This window comes from Phaenicophaeus curvirostris, chromosome 2, assembly GCF_032191515.1.
Source record: "Phaenicophaeus curvirostris isolate KB17595 chromosome 2, BPBGC_Pcur_1.0, whole genome shotgun sequence".
In the NCBI taxonomy this organism is placed as follows: Eukaryota; Metazoa; Chordata; class Aves; order Cuculiformes; family Cuculidae; genus Phaenicophaeus; species Phaenicophaeus curvirostris.
Genome location: NC_091393.1, coordinates 3,331,874 through 3,352,188, shown reverse-complemented (window position 1 = coordinate 3,352,188; position 20,315 = coordinate 3,331,874). Strand labels below are relative to the sequence as shown.

Sequence of the window (20,315 nt, the reverse complement as noted above, 5' to 3'; positions counted from 1 at the left end):
AAACGGGGAAGGGCGAGGTTCATTGAGCGTCGTTTTGCAGGCGGCAGGATCTAACACTCCATCCCACCTCCCCCAGTGGACCCCCAGTGGACCCTCGGACTTTTAATGCCCTGAAAACTCGCCGCTCGGCTACCACGGTGTCTCGGGTAGCGGCGGTGGGGGGAGGGAAGGAGAGAGCCCTTCTGCCTGCTCTGCCCGGTGACCTCGGCAGGGCGAGCGGGCGGCGCGGGGGCAGCGCTGGCTTCGGCATCGCGGGGAGCCGGCAGCGGCGGCCGCGGAGGAAGAGGGTTTCTGCTCCTTTAAAGGGAGCTGTGCAGCTCTCCCGAAGGGAGGCGGATCTCCCTCCTTCCTTCCCTCCCTCCCTCCTCCCCCCTGCCCCCCCCCCCCCCCCGCTCTCGCTCGGCCGCCGCTTCTCGCCGCCGTCAGTGGTGCCCGGACGCCGGCAGCACCGCAGCCCGGGCAGTGCCCGGCATCCTGCCGCCGCCCTTCCTCCCCCCGCCTCCGCCTTCCTCTCCCTTCCCGCTTCCCCGCCCGCAGCTCAAGGTAGGAGGACGCCCCGGGGTCCCTGGCTGGCCGCCGCAGCCAGAGGGGTCGCATGCCGGCGAGGGGGAGGCGGCGCGGGGGGGCGGCGGGGGATGCTCCGCAGCCGCGCTGAGCCGAGGGACGCGCGCAGCGGCGGCTCCCGGACAGGTGTCTCCGGGCTCGGGCGCTGTCGGGCTGGCCGGGTCTGTCCCTCCTGGTGGGGTGGGAATACCTGTCGCCTCCCTCTTTTCCTCACCACCTTGCTCCGCATCGTCCAAGCCGCCGCTGTCCCCGAGCGGGAAGCAGCGGCGAGGAGCCAGGGCAGCGCAGCGGCTCCTGCGGGAGCCCAGAACTGACCCCGCAGCCTGAGCGCTGCTCCCGGGCCGGGCAGCCTGGGGATGTACTCCCCGCTTTCCTAGGGGAGCGGAGGGGAGAAACGGGCTCTTAACTTCGCTAGAGTCTCTACTCCCGTGACGTCTCCTCCTGCCCCTAGCCGGCCCCCACCGCACGGTCCAGCCAGCCCGCCTTTCAGCTTGTAGGCAATCCTGTCATTTATTTCTGAACAAATTCAGCGTTCTGAGGGCGAGCGTCCGCCTCGAACTCAGCCAGGGCGCCGACACTGTGTAAAGCGAGAGACGTTCCTGCCTACGGAGTGGAGGCATCATTGCGAGAGCCGTGTGCGCGCTGTAAAGGAAGGAATACATTATCATGAAAACCTCTCCACGTTTTCCGTAGAAACTTTTGGAGGAGTAGAGCGTGGAAAACAATAAACATCCTCCTTCTCCTCCCAAAATATTTCACGGCTTGCCCAGCGCCAAAGCAAACTGAAGGGACAAAAGGCTGATCTGTAGATAATATCATAGATGCTTGTTGTCCCTGCTTAAAACCTGCTAGGAAAATGCTTTACTGTGGTTCTCAAAAGTACCTGAATAACTAAGTCTATTGCATACTCAGTTTCTTAATTAGAATACACATCTTTCCAGTAGCTAAAACTTAATTACCATCTTAAAATGTCATTAATCATCTGTTCAGCAGAAACTTATTGTAAATGTGGACTGAGCTAATAACAGACAGGAGAACCCATGTCTTTTATGGCTGGTGGGAGTGAAGTGCAAGTAGGCAGCAATGTATTTTTAAAGAATATTAACATGCATTAGAATATTTCAGCAAATGTTTAAAAAGGGAGGACTGTTACTGCTTTGTCAGCAAAGCTGCAATACTTGTTTCTAAAGATCTCAAGATGCTGGTCAGGTGTTGCAGCAAGCTATGGTTCCCCTCACACTGCAATAACAGGAGGTCTGTGGTGGCATGGGAATATGAAGTGCTTGCAAAGATTTGCTGAAAAACGTCCGAGAAACAAAGCTTTCGGGACCATATGTTATACACAGACTAAATTTGTATCAGTTGTTGTTGGGAGAGGACAAGACAGTAGATAAAGTCATATAAAAATTTTATCATCTGTTCTTAGATACATAGTTATGACCTGAAAATGAAAGCCATTTCCTTTTTAAAGAAATATGGTAAAACTATACATCACAGTAGGTGGCAGCCAGCTGAAACTGGGTAACTTTTATAAAAATAAGATCTGAAGGAAAATAGGCCTGATGTAATAAGGTAATCAGAATTACATATCTCCCCTTTCCAAATGAAACATTATGTACATAAGATCACCATTTACACTTGACACATACCTAAAAATTTAGTGGGCTTTTATTACTTGGAGAAGATTTAAAGGCCTCAGATTGTCTATTCTTCTTTCCCCATCTATATTTGGAATACTGTCTTTCATATCAGATTCACTTGAATGTTTTCCTGGTGTATTAAGATGCATTGCCACCATGCCTATGATAGATAACTAAAATGTAAAATAAATAAAAACATATATCCAAGGAATTGTAGATATCTAAGTAGCCGATCACTGAAGTGTGGAGGGCTGTTTCATAAAGATTTTAATCTGAAAAGAAATACATAACAGTGGTGACAAGCCTCCCCCAAGAGCAGCTTCTCTAGTAAAACATTTTATTAGGGATTTCCGACCTTTGAACTGTATGTCTCACAGGGAAGAAAATGAAAGGCATTAAGAACATTTCTTATTGATATCATTCTAAAGGGTGTACAAAAGTATCTTCTTAAAGGTTAGCCTTCATTTTCCCTCACTCCCCCAAAGGAGAAATGAGGCTAAAGTACATTTAACAGAAAAGGAGCCTAGAGTGATGAAGTCTGAGACTTTAGCTACTGGTATAGTCTGTAAATGATCTTCAATCACCAAATATTTAGTGAGTTCTAAACCTATGAAGTCCTGGCAGATTTACTTTTTTTTTGACAAGGAACTTATTTTCTTGAGAAAATAAGTCCAGATTAACTACAATTTTCCTTCAAGGTGGGAGCTAGGGTTTGAAAAAAGTGGGGAGGGATGTTAGCACAGAACATTAGGGGATATGTGATAGCAGATAAGGAGGAGAGTGGCGCGCCTTCCTAACCCATAAAACGCCATAAAATAGCCGGCCAGCCAACATAATCGAGGGTATAATATGTGTCTTTAAAGAAGTCGATAACAGATTTTAATTTCCTTTCCCTGCTATGAAATGACTGGAAGGGAAATAAAGAGGCGTTTGGGCACCTGAAGCGGTGGGCTCGGGAGCGCTCTCCGTGGTGCTGAAGCAGCCGCGCCGCCCCGCACCTCCCACCGCGCCGGGGACGCGCCGGGTGCTGTCCATGGTGCCAGGGCCGCGCCCGGCGGTGCCTGGGGGCTCGCACCGGGGAAACGAGAGATTTAGGCATAGAGCGGGGGCTGCAGTATGGGCTGCTGAATATTTAACAATAAAAGGAATTAGTCACAAGATATTTATGATCCCGGCTGTTGTATAAACGCCTCGGTGACTTAGGAGTCCTGTTGGTCTCAGATTACAGGTAGCTATTTTTTTTTCCAAGATACCTTGGAAATGGTAATGGTAAATCAATCAAGACCAGCCTGATAACAGGAGTCACTTTGCCCAAAGTTTATATCTTGTCTAACATGCTAAAGCTGACCATGAATATTATATTTTCAAAGCTGTTTACCAAAATTGGGGTTTTTTTTTTTAAAAAAAAAAATCCGTTTAGACAGGAAGCTAAATCTGAGCATCGACAATTTAAAAAGTATCTAAAGTTGCCTAATGTCCCTTATTTCAGCAGCGCAGGGCAAATGAGGAGGGAGACAAAGAATGTTCATAGTATTCACATGTGTGGATTTTATTTCTCTTTGAACTAAGATAAAATATGAAAGGGTAGAGAAGAATAAGAAAGACAGAAAATACAAGAAAAAGCATCTCTCTGCATTTTTTCTGGGAGATATTCTAAGTGTGAACTGAAGGAGTCGCTAGATACCCTTGCTTTTAACACTAGGTGTTCTTTTAAAGTGCTCCAATAGTCAAATCGTCTGAATTCCCTGCTAGACTGCAGAACTAGCCATTCATGATACTTATTTTTGACACTGCAGTTATGCCTCCATCTTAAAAAAAATCAATGATGTTTAATAATCCCCTCACAGAATGTACATTTCTTTTCATCAGCATTTTACAGTGTTTTAAGTAAATGCATGCAGAAGAAATCAGTAAGCCATAATGATAAAAAGTTACTGTGAATTTCTAATACTCTTAGGGATACAGAGTACCAACATTACAGATTATAATTTAACTACTGTTGTTGCTTATTTACATGTCTACAATACACAGATGTCATTTAAGAATAAAGTGTAACTCACCTCTGCCATACTCTACTTCTGATAGATTCCACAGAGTGTTCTCATTAGCTTGGCATCACTGGTATTTATTTCTGGAAAGTCAGGTTTATTCTGTATTCATCTATATGTGTCTGTGGGGGAAGTCTCTCAGTGATATTTTCTTTAGTAATAAAAGGCAGGGATGCAGATAAAGAAGACAAAAGATATCTGTAGGCAGAATGTAGAATAAAATGAATTAATTTTCCCAGTGGGGAATCTAGGAATTATCTTTTAATATTTATAATAAAGCTTAAGTAGTTTAGCAAAAGCGTCACTTAGATTGCCAAGCCTGATACTCCTGGTTCAATGTATTTCAATGGCTACAGACACACAACAATTCTATTTCCAGTCTAGAGAAGTAGTCCACAGAGTAAGTTTATCTTCTCTGGACCACCTGGCCAAAAGACAATAGTCTGTGGCTGCATTCGCAGATACAAACTCAGTTTCCCATTAACAAACTGGGGAGTGCTATTGTTCTCACTGAGGACTGCAAGATGACAAACTACACAGATCTCACAGTACAGGGAGGAAGAGTAATACTAGAATGAAAGGAAAACAGAGTGCAAAATAAGAAAGTGGTAGAATAAAGTGCAAAACATAACCTAGTAAATCCCCAAGTTACTGTCTTTTAAGCAACACTGTAATTTCGAGGAAGCTGAGGGAAACAGGTCTGTGCATTCAACAAGGCTGTTCTAGTGCTGCCGATTTCTGTTTACCTTGCAAAAGCAGGGTGCTGCTCCGTAATCAGTGGGTTCGGAGCAAGTTCCTAAGGACAGTCAGCGTATGAGCTGACATTTACGCTATTTCATGCATTAACGTGAGAAACAGTCAATGTAAATAGCATGATCTTTTTTTAGCCTAAACGTTACTCTGATAACCTGCGTGACTTTATTGTCAGCCCCCTCTTTTATGACTCTGAAGCTAAGTGATTTCGACCTAGGCAGTTAGCTGTTAAAATGCGTGAATTGATTTTTATACAACAGATTCCTTTCTCCCCTATAGCTTCCCCCTCCCCCCCCCCCCCCGGCTCCCCCCCCCCAACTCTTATAGCTATTGTTCAGAACAACTGAAATACTAATAACAATTAGAAGCATGTAAATAAAACCGAGCTGTTTTTAACTCCGACAACGCTAGGCGATCAGATCTGTTGTATAACAGAAGTTGGGAAGGCTGCCTGGCAGGCAGCCTTAAGAAGAGAAGAGCTATCTCAATTTCTCTCACTTAATCTTGGCTTCGCGTCAGGAGCTGTGCAGCAGTGCAGTAGAATGGGAGCACGGCAAAAGCTTCGCCAGTGAAACGGCTGGTGCTCATTGACTCTCGCTATGTGGCGATACCTCAGCGATTTTTCGAGCTGGATTACCTATTGATTTTCCTCCTTTCTTGCCTCCCAGGTCTACTCGGCTGGACATTGTGTGTGTTTGGATTTCTCAAGGATTCTCCCCCGACTAACATGGATGTCCCACCATTCCTTGCAGTTGAAGGTTGCTCCTTGGCGCAGTGAATGAAGAACATGCAGGGATTGCTAATGGGTTTGGGAAGCGTAGACTCTCTTCTTTCTCTGTGACCATGCCGTGATCGTGTCTGAGGGCCACCAGTTTACGTATCCTCATTCTCACCCTACCGGGAAATCTAACGGCTTAGAAGGGGGAAGTAAGGCAGCGCGTGTGTGCGTAGAAACATCATGAAGATTATTTCCCCTATTCTAACTAATTCAGTCTTCAGATGCACCATTAGACTCCTTCTTTGCTTACTGTGGATTGGATATTCTCAAGGAACCACACATGTATTAAGATTTGGTAAGATTTCCCGACACTTTTCTCATTATGCATTTAAGCCTGAATGTGCTATGTGTAGGATTGACTCAGAAGAGGGTGCTGGGGGAGATCTGGGACGTGCTGCCGGAGTCAGGCACAGAAGTCCCTCTTTATTATGCATCCGGAGGGATGAATTGTGTGTTTTTTTCTGTCCCCGCAGCGCATTGTAGCCGTAGTAACGGCACGATGATGATGATAATTATAATAACAATAGAGACAAAAATGTCTGGCAATTGCGTTTGCCTAAGGCTTTGCGCAGCTTGCGTGGCTTCCTCTTAATGTACCTTTTTTTTCTGTTTTGGTAGCAGAGGGAAGCTTGGCTAATGTGTTGCTTAAGCAGTCAAAAACCTGTCAACTAGTTGTTAAGTTTCGGCCGTCGGTCTCTACTCCACCCGATCCCATCCCGTGTGGGAGCGACTGTAATCTGAGACCTTTGGGCTGATTTCCTTTGAAGCATCCGCCTGGTTGCTTGTCATTTCAGTGGCCTTTAGGACTAGAGAAGAAATTATTTATGGCTTGACCAGTAATGGTGAAAGAGCCCTTGGGATAAATTTCTAACCCACAGCTTTTCTACGTTTTTACGAGAGGAAAGTAAGTTGCTTGGGTCCCGTGTGTCCCCCCAGAAAAAAAAAAAAAAAAAAAGGAGGAAAGAAAAATCATAGAATGAGATTGCGAGGAGAGCAGAGTGGTTTCACAGTCTAAAGACTATCCCATCTGGATCATGAAACTAACTTTAACAGCTCTGCCTGGAGATGCGCGCGTGTGTACAAGCAAAAAACCGAGGGAGGGAGGAATTTCAGCCACTCCATCCCCTGTAGAAGTTTCCCAGTGAGGAAGGGCGAGGCGGGGGCTATAGTTACCCTCCCTGTGGGGCCCGGGGAAGCCCTCTCTGGGATGATCCCCGTCGGGAGCCCCGCGGCAGCGCCCCCACGGCCGCCCGGGCGGAGCGGAGCGCAGCGCCCCGCGGGGGAACCGCGGCCGGAGCGGCTGAGGGGGCGGGAGGAAAGATGAATCCCCGGGCAAGCGGCATCCTCTGTGCCTAACGACAGCACAGCTGGAAGAAGGAAACCTGGGACTCCCGCGTTCGTGCTGGCCGCGATACGCCGTGGCAGCCGCTACATGCGTTTCTGTGGGGTACTGGAAGCTCTAGTCTTCTCTTAGGAGTAGTGGCTTAGCTGCTGTCTAATTTTGTTTAAATTCTCCCTTCGCACACACTTTTATGTGAAGGGGAAGGTGAGTAATGATTAAAAAGTCACCAAGCTGTTAGCAATCTCGTGTGCTGAATTCCTAGTGGTACCTATTTTCTGCTTCCATCTGGTCTTAAGGTGGTACTTAAGGCACGTTGCTCTTAGCAACCGTCTTCAGGAATGCTTGTTTCTTTGTACATGACTAAACGGGTCCATATATCATCGCGGGGTTTATTTTCCATTCAGGCAGATCCATAATCATGGCCGTGAAATTAGTGCTAGGGCTGCCTGTAATCTGACACTGTCGAGCTGTCTGTCCTTCCACCAACCGGGGTTCTCAACCGGTGCCGAGCGGTCGGTCTGTAGGTGTCTGAATTACTTTCAAGGGTAGCTGTGTAAACAAACATCTTCCCGGCCACACCATTAGCAAGAGGTGAGCTTTCCTTTAGATGAGCATTCCCTCTGAATTGCTAGTCCAGTGTACCTGTACAGACAGCCCCGGAGAGCAGCGTTTTGGTAATGATAATAAATAATCCCGAGTGAAAGATGGTGCAGTGGAACTCTGGTGCCTAGTGCCATGGTCACGCATTCATGTATTTTCCTAGGCTAACTTCCCTTCCCAGCTGCCTCCTGGTCCCACAATTGGTTAACTGGTTGCGCTCACTCCATTGTTTGTAGCAGCAAAGTGTGAGTCGGCTTCTGACTCACGGCATGCTTTCTTTGCCTTTTAAAAGAAGTGTCTCCAACCCATTTCAGAGCCTTAGAAGTAGGTAGGGAGCGACTGGTTAGTTTATTTTAGAATAGAAAATGTAAGATGTAAGAGAGGGAGAGGAAGACTTCTGCCTTGCTCAGCTGGGCTTGTTGCGCGCCTCTGTGTTAAGGCGTCTGAATTAAACCTAGTCCAGGTGTGAAGTGATTCTGTCTCTGACCGCGAGAGAACTCCTGTTCCTTCCCCAGAGGCTGGGCACAGCGGGGAGGAGGGAAGGAGAGGCGAGTGAGCCGTGGAAAACCTTTAGTTATTTCTGAGAGGGGGATTCCTCGCCGCCCCCTCCGGGTTGCCTTGCTATCTGTCCCTTCGGGATGTCCTTGCGGCCAGGAGAAGCGAGAGCTGAGGAGATTCCCTCCAGAAGGCAGCCTGCCAGCCTCCGCTCTTCTTCCTTAGCCAGCAGCGCTATGGCAACAGGGGAGAGCTTGAAGCCTGCCAGCGCTCCAGCCCCCTCATTCCTCCTGTGCAAATTAACCACCATGGATGCGCATTGTCCTTCCCACGGCTTCTCTCATTGTTGGGACTAGCCAGCATGTCCTTTCTCTCTCTCTCTCTCTCTCCCCTCCCCTCTCTCTTTCTCTCTCTCAACCAACCTTTTAGCAACCACACAGGGAAATCGAGCCGTTTGGTTATCTGTCAGAGGCAGGGGGCTATTTTTGGAGCAGACCAGGGGAGAGGCTGGTGCGATGGCACAATTCGCTCCCTAGCGGCGCTCGCTCAGGCATAGGGACGCCTGGCTGCTGCTGCTCGAGCAGGACAACCTGCTATTTGGGCATCACACCAGGCGCCCTTCCTAAAAGACACCTTGCTTCAGGGGGCACACGGCCCAGCTCTCTACCTCGCTCTTTCTGAACAGCTTCCCATAAACAAGCCCGGAGGACGCTGAGGGTGAGGCTTGTGCCCGCCGTACCCGAGGGTTTCCAAAGGGGATGGTCCTAAACCCTCGCTGCGGACAAAAGGGACAAGTCCCAGACTGGCGAGGGAGAAAAGCGGCAGCCAAGTATTCGTCACCCCGCTGTGCTAAGTGTGATGGAAACCTCTTCCTTATCGCTTGGCACCGTACGGAAGCCAAAATACGTGACGGCCGGCAGATCCCTTCCATTATCGGGGATCACACTGGGTAGTTCCTTGCGATGTTGTGCACCGGCAGACACAGGGCAGCGGCTCCCCAGACACAGCGGGCAGCTCGGCAGCCCCGCAGCCCATCCGAGCCGCCTCTCGGCCCCAGCCGGGGGCTCGGCGAGTGCCTCTGCTCTCCCTCGCTTCTCCCTTTACCGCCCCAGGCCCTTCCAACAGCACTTTGTCCTGTAAGGTTAAATTAACAGGCCATCAAAAGCTGATAACCATCAGCAACTTCTCACCTGTATCTCCAGAAACCAACCTCTTCTCCTTGCCCAAGGCAGTGAGAGCCTGGCCTATTTTAAATGCCTCTTTTCTTGCCTATTCCTACACGGGGCATGAACGTCAGCTCTTTGAGATCTGGAGAACTCTAAAATACCCTCCTTTACTTTAAATTGCCCATTTTGGGCCTTGTCTCCTCTGCCTCGAGCGATTTGTCTTTCCTACAGCAAAGGCTGAAGAGGGACCTGTGACTGGAAGGTGAAAGTGGTTTAGCCATTGCGTTTTCTCATTCCCCACTCAGATAAATCATTATTCGTGAAAGTGTGGTGAAAGACTAAAGATCTCCACCGCAGGGAGCCCACTGGCCTGATAAGTGTTTTTCTGCTTTGTGAAATATTTTGTTTTCTTCAGCACGTTCAAAAAGAAGGGTAAAGAAAGGTGGACGTGCTCTCAACTTCTTGCTGCTTTGAAGTTGTCTGACTTCAAGCAGATGAGAAATCCACTGTTGTAGATTACAATGAACCACAAGAAGACAGAGAGGGGTTCTTCTTCCAGCTTAAACACAAAAGAAAACCAAGAGAGAGATGAGAACACTTTTCAAGGAGCTGAAAGAGTTTTGAACTCTTAGCAGAAACGTTTCCTAGTACAAACTTTTCCTTTTTTTTGTCCTAAATGAACTCACATCAAATGTTTACAAAGCCTACCACCTTCCTGGTGATTATTATTATTATTATTATTATTATTATTACTGCTACTACTACTACTATTACTATTACTACTGATATTAGTATTATAAGTTGTTTATTATCATGCAATCTTTGGGACGGAATTGAAAACACGCCTTTGTGATCCGGAGAGGGGAATTACAATACACTGGAGACTTCCTCCGTGAAGCTTTAGCAGGGTTTCATCTGACATCTTAACTGAGCTCCTTTGGCCCAAAGAGACTGAGTTTATCTCCACAGAATTGCTTTTACAAGATAGAACATGGCAAAACCAGAAAAGTGGCCAACTCATCACGTCCATTGCTTGCACAGTTACCAGCGGGTGTCAAAGCACACGTTTCTGGGCTTCAGGTGATCATTTTTGATATAGTAGCATTTACAAACAGCCAAGTCATGGAAGAGCATTGAGAGTTAGCTCTTTGCAAAAGGCTGTGTGATGAGTTCAAATGAAAAATACCTGCTGGGTGATCATGTAGAGTTTTTCTAGACTGGACCTGTGTTAGCTCTCCTGGATGTGCAGTTTCCTTCCTTTTGATTTTGCAGTGACACCCTTTTAGTGGAAAGAATAAAGAGTTCTGACTGTACGTAGGAGAGAAATGAGAAGATGTATGTATCTGGATTTAGTGGGAAAGGCATTCTGCCTTCAGATCAAGAGTGTGATGAAAACCTGCAAAATAAACACTTGTTGTGGCAGCCCTCAGAGGTCCGTGGCTTGCTAATTCCAGTGTTTAGAGCCACTGAAAAATTTCCTGCCAAGGACAAGAGGCTTTCAACAGATATTAACATCCTCACGGAGAGGAGTTCAAAATAAGTCTTATAAACAACAACAGAAATCTTTGAAAGAAGAGTAAGGTTAAGAGCCTCGGGAAGGCAGCAAGGAGGTGAGAAGCATTGTTATTGACTGGTCTAGATTAAAAAGCAAAGAGGAAGATTTCAATTTGATAACGTCACAGCCCTTCCTGTTTTTCTTTGCTGCTTCTGCTGACAATTTTGTAAGGTAATTAAATTGGCTGATTGAAGTCACAGTGGTCATGGGGCGATAAAGACCATTTGGATTTAATGGAATTTAGAAACAACGGTGTGCTGCACACAACTCTTACAGAACGAGAATTTTAATGACTCATTCAGGGTGCTGACTACATAGAACGTCCTGGACGAGTTTAATTAAAAGGGCAAAGCAGATTAGCTGTATACAGTCTTTATTGCACTAGATAGGGGAATTAGAATTATCCTTTTAAAAGACTCATTACTGCATTATCAAGATTTAATGTAGGTTAAGAAAGCTTTCCTCCATGTGGGCTTTGGAATATCCCCAGATCCTTTCCCCCAGTGTTTGGAACACCAATAGCCTTGTAAAAGGATTTTCACACAATTGCCTGATAGACTGGATGCTGAGAAGTATAACTCGCGTCTTACTGACTGCTGCTTGTCTTTTGAAGTGATACAAAGTTCCAGTAATACCTCCCATTTAAATATGGTCGCTGAATGAAATGGTTTCTGCCACCGGAGATAAGAAACCGGAGAAAAAGAGATTTTTCTAAACTTAAATATTAGGGACCTTGTTATTATTATTTTGTACAAGAGAAAATCCCCTCGATTTATAAAAAAAAGTAAACCAAATATTTTGTAGTCTTCGCAAATAATAGCAGGTCTTTGTCCCCTACTTAATTTATTTACCTTGTCTGTTTCTAAGTTTTAACCTTCACACTCTTTAATCTCTTCCAGAGGAACAATTACTAGAAGTTCTGTCAATAATGCAAAAGAGAAACTAGAAGGTGCCTTATTTCCATACTCCTCAATCTGCAAGGCAAATCAGTGTTTCCTGAATAAGCTTTTTATGATGTTATGTTGTAATGTGTGTTGGAAGATTAGATAAAACAATATGATAACATAATCTCATTATGCTGTCATATCTGAATTAGAATATGGAGTATCAAAGACCACTATCATATTAATATGTGTAATTTTGAGCTTTTCCCTCTTGAGTCTTTTGGCTCCTTCATTATACAGTAATAATAGTCTCTAGTTTATATAATGCCTTCGATTTAAACAGCCAAATCTTTCAGTAATGCAAAGAATACAGAATAAACATAATGATCATTATTCCAATTACTGGAACTCAGCCAGCTCTGGATAAACTAGATGGTATTGTATTAGTATGTAAAACAGTAAACAGTAGTTGAAAAAAAGTATATTCTTAATTTCATTAAAAGGCATTTCATAACAAATTGCTACCACAAAGCTTTTTTTTTTTTCCTTTGGATAAAAGTTATAAATGACCCATGGGTGCGGTACTCAAGACTTCTTTTCTTACGTTTTCTGCAAAGATACACTTCGCTTAAAATTTTCAAGTGATTTAGATCAGCCTGGATTCAGATTTCGTTGAACGTTACATTTCTGTAGTCTCCCTAACATCCTATTGAAAGAGAATAGCTCTTCTAGGAATGTGTTTGGTAGTTTTGAAGTACACATTCTTAGATGATATATTTTTTTAAATGCTTCCATTTCTAGCTGTTTCTGCCTGAGGACAAAAAGCAGGTTCTTTGCTAGTATTGTGACCGGTGTCTACGGTAGGGGTAGCTTAAAGCACAGGTAAACTATAGTGCTTAGGTAACAATGTTTGTCCTTAGATAACAGTACGTTATAATGAACGGATCAGACAGTTCATTTGTGGCTTTTACAGAATTTCATCTTTATGTGTGGGGAAATATATTCACTCATATTAGGTGCATGCCTGTTTTATTGTAACTGTATTTATACTTCCAAACTATTTTAAACTCTTTCTGTTTAATACAATGGTTATCTAGATTTAAAAGTTAGTTGAACTAGGAATGCTGAAGATACCTGCCAATATCTCAGCATGAAATAAGCCTTGATTGTTAGAGCTACTAATTCTTGTATTGGACTCAGTAACACTGACAGAAGAACAGTCTACGGAGAGCTAGCTTACTATGCTGTCCAGAACTGTTGATCAGGAAACTTGATGATTTTTTTAATTCAAAAGCTTTTTTATCTTCTTTATTTCTATCTTAACATTTTACTGCATGTCTCTAATGTTTCCTAATTATATAAACACTCTATCTGATGTCAATGTGTGCAGCCAAATCTTAAGGTACTAAATGATCCATACTGTATTTTTACAGGTAAATAGAAAAAGTGATGTTTCATGGGAGGACAAAATAATTTTGAAAGACCGTTTTTTTTTAAACTGCACCTGGAATAATTTGATCATTTCCCCCTCTTCCTCCTTTTTTTTTTTTTTTTTTTTAATAACTGAAATGTAATATGATTACTGAACAAATATAAAGAGGAATGTTTGTTTGAATGTTGCTTCCCTGGTTCTTTTTGAAAAGTCTTCGCTTTTCTAACTTTCTGAAAAATGAAAAAAATCTGAAAGGCCTCATCTCTGTTTGAAAACTAAGCTTTGAGTCCAAGCCAAGTCTTAGACCTCTTCTATGTTATTTGGAGAGGGAAGAAGGCAGAAGGATTAGACAAAGTTGCTTAGACTGGGTACATGGCAACATGGCAAAAGTTGGGCTAGATGAATAGGGCCTTTCATGGTATCCGCAATACAGAAGAAGTAAAAGTGGCTTGAGTAGGGATTTTTGTTTTCCCCCAGATTTTGTGATTTATTACTACATACAGAACTCAATTTCTCAGGTAAGAATTTAAAAGGGAAAGATAAATATGTTAATGGATCAACACCTTGTTGCTGATATTAAAACACAAAAAATGCCGGAACAGGAACTCATTCTGCTACAAACTCACTAGCAAATGAGACATGCTTTTTTCACGATACGTAATCATAAGTCCTATAAATAAGAAGTTGTTTGAGAATATATGTATTTAACTGATTACTTTTTCAATAGAACTTTATTGAATGAAATTTATCAAGCTTGCTTCAAAAGATGCAGAACTACTTCAGCTTTGGAAGAGTGTGTCCCCTTCCTGTTTAGCACTTTCTGTATCTCCAGTAAAATATTTCAAATTGTCACATTTCTCTAAATATAAAAATAGCTATTACTTTAAAGTGGTTTTTGTCAGAAGGTAACTGATACTGAATTTAAAACACTTATTAAAATGCTCATTCATGTGCATATACACACTTAGTAGGTAATAATCTGGGTGAATTTATTAAGGATTGCTTTATATTTGAGCTTGCCATCCATTTGGGCTTTTTTCCTTCCCCAGGAGCTAAAAATGTCCTGGCTATATCAATCACATCAGGAGCTAACATGTGTTAGCTGTATCATTTAGCTCATATTTAGGCTGTTATTTAAAAGTTGCACAATTAAAACAGATCTTCCCAAACAGTTCATAGTAAGCATGTTGTTCATGGAAATTTGTCTGATTATCCTAGGTATCATCGTTGCCTAGATGAGATTGTGGTATTCTTCCTAAAACGCCTGATTAGGTCCATGCTGGTTTACATTATCTACAGATGTCATTCCAAAATACATCTTGAATATTTTTTTTTCACAATTATCTTTTAAAGTAATTCCAGCTTTTTTTTTCACTTAAATTTGTCACTCAGTTATTGACATTATCAATTTTTAACACTGAAGTATAAAAAAAAGGTCTACACGACAGACTATTTTTTTTTAAGTTGGGAAGGTTATACTCATTGGTTAAAGATACTGCAGTTTAGTAGTTGCAATGCAACCTGTTTTACTTTTTGAACACTGCAATACAACCAGAAACTTTCTGCTATGTAGAAGTATATGTAAATAACAGTAAAGAACATGAAGATTACTTATTCTGTATGAGGAAGGAATTTTCTAAAGCAATAACTTAATTGTTATTCTGCTACATTTATCCTACAAGGCAGGGAATCTTTATAAGAAATTCCATGCTATGTATTCATTAAGGAATCAGGTAAAAAGGTACATTAGGAAAATTAAGATCATGCAGAGTACTCTAAATCAGGGGAATTAATTTTCTTTTAAAATGTATAATCATAGTAATTTCTGGTTTTGTATTTGTTAACAGGAACATGTATATTCTTATTTTATGCATTTCAATAACCGAAAATTGTTAAAAAAATCATGCAGAATCTTTAGGAAATTATCAGCATGCATTCAATTATTACATTAAAATGCATTATTTTTGTTTCACATTGTGCCACTTAACAAGGATTCATATCAGGACTGAACCTTAGGGAATCTAATTTTTAACATTATTGCTTGTCTGTTTTTTGCTGTTCAAAAATGTTTACATTTTTCTTGGCTTACTGTACTTACAAAAAGTATTTTTTATTCAGATTGAAAAAGGACATTCTTGCTTAAAAAATATTTTTTCTCTTCTTACACAGCACCCATAGTTTTTTTTTTTTTTTCCAATCAATATAGCAATGTTTCTAATATTTCACTCCCTCAAGCAGGTATTTCAAAAAATTACTACGGAAAATGGAATTACAAGGCCAATGACTAGTCATAGTTAATTTGACGACAAACGAGGAATTCTTCCTTTTGAAAGAAGATATACTAAGTGCTGAGGTAGTGTGTCATAACTTTTAACAACTATACTTTTGAGTCAGTCAATTTTCAGACTGTGTGATTTGTTTGGCTAACAGGATTTTTTGTGCTGGCCTTTGCACCTTGATATGCTGATCTGTATAAGACACTCCAATACATAGACATGCTCCCCGATATCCCTAACTACACTATTCTCTTCAGTTCATAGGCAGGATGGAAGTGGTTTGAGAGTAATAATACAGATGAATTAAAGGCCAGCAGTAAGGAACAAACAACACAGAAAGGAATTTAGAGGGGTTAATGGAAAAAATCCCTCCATGCTGTCGACCTACTAAGGCTAGTGTAACTACGCAACTAATAAGATTTTTGTTTCTGTTCAGTCAAATTCAAACATAAAGATGATACTTGGCAAAATGATCCAATAATACAAAAAAGAAAGCATAGCGTTATTTTTGTTAGCTAAGAATTTGCTCAGTTAAATCTCACTCTTTGTTATTGGATATCAAATATAATGTTTACATAAAGAACAGAAACATAGTTAAAGAATTTATTTTGCTCAGATTTGATCTGATAGCCTAGAAGGAAACAAACATAGGTGCAGTTCAGGTGAAGTAGTAAGCCCTATGTGTGCTTCATCTGTGAGCAGCTGAGGGAATAAAATGGAAATTTGTGAAAGATACATGTGACTTCCTTTCAGTACTGCTATATGTATTTGCTTGGATGTCCTTGAGAAAGAAAGACTGTAAAATATGACTGTTATTAAGGCTTATCTCTTCAGATCTTGGCAGACTATCATTCGCAACATTCAATATGCCTGCAGAAACTTACTGCGTGACTGTGATATGGCTAAGAAAAATGTATCCCGAAGTGCATTAAATCAGATTTTCTAGTGTCTTTTCAAACCCACCTAAACAATGAAAAATCATATTTAAATACCAAATCAGCATTAGCTAGTCACATCTTCAGTGTTACCCATTTGTGGCCTTTTGTGTCTAGACATCAGACATTTCAAATTTAGCTGTACATTTGTATCATTCTGTGATCATTAAACATTGTGTTTGTTGGAATTTAAGGTAAACATATACCATATTCTCATACAAAGTGTGTTGGTTGCTTTTCAGAGCATTTTCCACTCTTCATTGATGGTAAGAGGCTTTAGTTGGACAAAAAAATTGTGTCTAGCTGTCTCGTGGGCACAGGAACTTTGTGTACATTGATTTCCTTTACTCTCTGGACTGTCTTTTAGTTTCTTAGAAAATTGCAACATGTTTTTGGAAACCTTTTTTTACCCCTGTTATAACAAACCTTTCAAAATATCCTTTCCACTTAGGTTATTACACTGTGTGCTGGTTCCTTATTCATCAGAACCCATGTGATGGTTGTAAGGACAGAAAATTAAAAGTTCTTTGTCATATTCTCCACTCTGGCTATATATTTGCAAAAGTAAACAGCCATATTTTCACTAATACATATGAAAATAGATTATTGGAATTCTTTTGACAGCCATTTCAGAGTGACACAGTGTCTTTGTGATTTCAACAAAGGAACTAGGCAGCAATAGACTTGCTAGTATAGCACTGTGTGAATGCGTGCGTATACATACATTTTCCTGCTGTGGTGGCCCAAATGCAAAACAACGACAACGACAAGTGGGAGTATGTCTCCTTTCCTGGAGCTGTCTTTTGCATAAATGAGGAGAATTGCCTGAGAGTGCATCAGGGGTCTTTGATGGAAGAAATCATAAGGACTACCCATCTGCTTTCTGACAATAGTGTGAGCATGGGATAGCAAAGAACTGTGAAGGTGGCAGAATCTGTTCTCACATGGTGTGATTTGCATGAATATTTTGAAAGTGGTCATGAAAACAAAAAATTTTCAAGAAAGAAGCTATAGAATTCAGTAAAACCCACACAAACTCAAGCATATTCATGAAGAAAAAAGGAAAAAAAATGATGATTTGCTACTCTAAGAAATTAAAAACAAATTCTGTGAATGAAGTTAAGGATATATACACGCTCTTATACATTCAACATCCAGCCATCTCCCCCAACTGCTAAGAACTTGGAAATGGTACTTGTCAATGCACCAACTCAATTTGCGATGGAGCAATATTGTTAGTATAAGGGAAATCTTCATTTAGAAAGTGGATCTGCCTCTGTGTGAGACCCATAGCAACTTACTTGCACTACTGTTTTAAGAGGAGGTAACTATGCTGATATTACCAGTTGCAACTATCAATATGGTAAATCACTAGATCATATTAAAGGTGATTTCTGCTACAGTTAAATTTTTTCTTAGCAGAATAGCCTAAAACTACATCACTGCAATAAACCTTTAGGTAGATTTGATGGGCTTTCATTCTAAAAAAAGCCAGCAGGGAAAAAAACCAGCTTGGTTGAACATAGAGATCTTGAGTGATATCAAGAAGAAGAGAAAAGTTTATGGGCTCTGGAAGAGGGGACAGGCCTCTTGGGTGGACTACAGGAGGGAAGTGAGATTGTGTAGAGAAAAAATCAGAAGGGCTAAGGCTCAACTAGAAATCGGATTGGCAAAGTCTGTGAAAGATAACAAAAAATCCTTCTATAAATATATAAACAATAAAAGGAGGACTAGGGAGAACATTAAGTCCTTATTGGATGCAGAAGCAACAACAGTGACAGGGGACAAGGAAAAGGCTGAGGTACTTAATGCCTTCTTTGCCTCAGTCTTTAATTGTAAAGAACGTTGTTCCCTCTGTGTACAAACCCAGGAGCTAGAGGAGCAAAATGAGGCTCCCATGATCCAAGAGGAGGTGGTCAGAGCCTTGCTAGCCCGACTAGACACCCAGAAGTCTATGGGACCAGATGGGATTCATCCAAGGGTATTGAAGGAGCTGGCGGATGTGCTGGCCAAACCCCTTTCCATCATCTTCCAACAGTCCTGGAAGACTGGGGAAGTCCCACTGGGCTGGAGGCTGGCTGATGTTGTGCCCATCTACAAGAAGGGTCACAGGGAGGATCCAGGGAACTACAGGCCTGTCAGTCTGACCTCAGTGCCAGGGAAAGTCATGGAGCAGGTGATCTTGAGTGCTATCATGAAGCACATGCAAGAGAACCGGGTGATCAGGCCCAGTCAACATGGGTTCACAAAAGGCAGGTCTTGCCAGACTAACCTGATCGCCTTCTATGACAAAGTGACTCGGCTGCTGGATGAGGGAAAGGCTGTGGATGTGGTCTTCCTGGACTTCAGTAAAGCCTTTGACACAGTTTCTCATAGCATTCTGCTTGAGAAACTGTCAGCCTCTGGCCTGGACAGGCGCACACTCTGCTGGGTGGAAAACTGGTTGGATGGCCGGGCCCAGAGAGTGGTGGGAAATGGTGTGAAATCCAGCTGGAGGCCAGTGACAAGTGGGGTTCCCCAGGGCTCAGTGCTGGGTCCAGCCCTGTTCAATGTCTTTATCAATGACCTGGATGAAGGCATCGAGTGCACCCTGAGCAAGTTTGCGGACGACACTAAGCTGGGTGGAAGTGTCGATCTGCTGGAGGGTAGGGAGGCTCTGCAAAGGGATCTGAATGGCCTGGACCGCTGGGCTAAGTCCAATGGGATGAGGTTTAACAAGGCCAAGTGCCGGGTCCTGCACTTGGGGCACAACAACCCTGTGCAGTGCTACAGACTAGGAGAAGTCTGTCTAGAAAGCTGCCTGGAGGAGAGGGACCTGGGTGTGTTGGTCAACAGCCGACTGAACATGAGCCAGCAGTGTGCCCAGGTGGCCAAGAAGGCCAATGGCATCTTGGCTTGTATCAGAAACGGTGTGACCAGCAGGTCCAGGGAGGTTATTCTCCCTCTGTACTTGGCACTGGTGAGACCGCTCCTTGAATCCTGTGTTGAGTTCTGGGCCCCTCACCACAAGAAGGATGTTGAGGCTCTGGAGCGAGTCCAGAGAAGAGCGATGAAGCTGGTGAGGGGGCTGGAGAACAGGCCTTATGAGGAGCGGCTGAGAGAGCTGGGGTTGTTTAGCCTGGAGAAGAGGAGGCTGAGGGGAGACCTCATTGCTCTCTACAACTACCTGAAAGGAGGTTGTAGAGAGGAGGGTGCTGGCCTCTTCTCCCAAGTGACAGGGGACAGGACAAGATGGAATGGCCTCAAGCTCCACCAGGGGAAGTTTAGGCTGGACATTAGAAAAAAAATTCTTCACAGAAAGGGTCATTGGGCACTGGAACAGGCTGCCCCAAGGGAGGTGGTTGAATCTCCTTCCCTGGAGGTGTTTAAGGCGTGGGTGGGCAAGGTGCTAAGGGGCATGGTTTAGTGTTTGATAGGAATGGTTGGACTCGATGATCCGGTGGGTCTCTTCCAACCTAGTTATTCTATGATTCTATGATTCTATAAAGCGTTGAGGATAAGCATACATTTTTCTGCTGAGCAACTAGGGGAAATCCTGAGGAGACAGAATAATCTTCATTACTTCCACATCTGATTAGGTGCAATTTCCATGAAAGCTTACCCTCATGGATAACTTCACAAACATGTTCAATATGTGGAAAGCCAGAAGCAACTTTTCTTCTGTGTTTTGTCCTGTTGCACTATAATTTTTAAAAACAAAAAGATAAAGGAAGCGAATAAATATTAGCTCATGGTTTAGAGTTCATTTAGCTCTGGAGCTTAAGTAATCCATGGAAGGTCATTTTGTCTACTTTGGTAGAAAATAAAACCACTGAAAACCAGAAAACATTGACCTTGTTGTCATCCT

The 20,315-nt window shown here is 42.9% G+C and overlaps 1 protein-coding gene across 3 annotated transcripts in view; it reads left to right on the top strand.

Annotated features, from left to right (window-relative positions):
• The first annotated feature begins 404 nt into the window (after positions 1 to 404).
• GRIK2 (glutamate ionotropic receptor kainate type subunit 2) overlaps positions 405 to 20,315 on the top strand; it is a 394,676-nt gene continuing 374,765 nt past the window's right edge. For 2 of the 3 annotated variants that reach the window (XM_069851131.1, XM_069851128.1), the window contains exons 1-2: positions 405 to 543; positions 5,674 to 6,078. In XM_069851131.1, coding sequence (XP_069707232.1) covers positions 5,964 to 6,078 — 115 coding nt within the window. In that variant the 5' untranslated portion in view covers positions 405 to 543; positions 5,674 to 5,963. Of the gene's footprint in view, positions 544 to 5,525; positions 6,079 to 20,315 lie in introns of those variants that run through there. The other variant, XM_069851130.1, reaches the window with a different exon arrangement.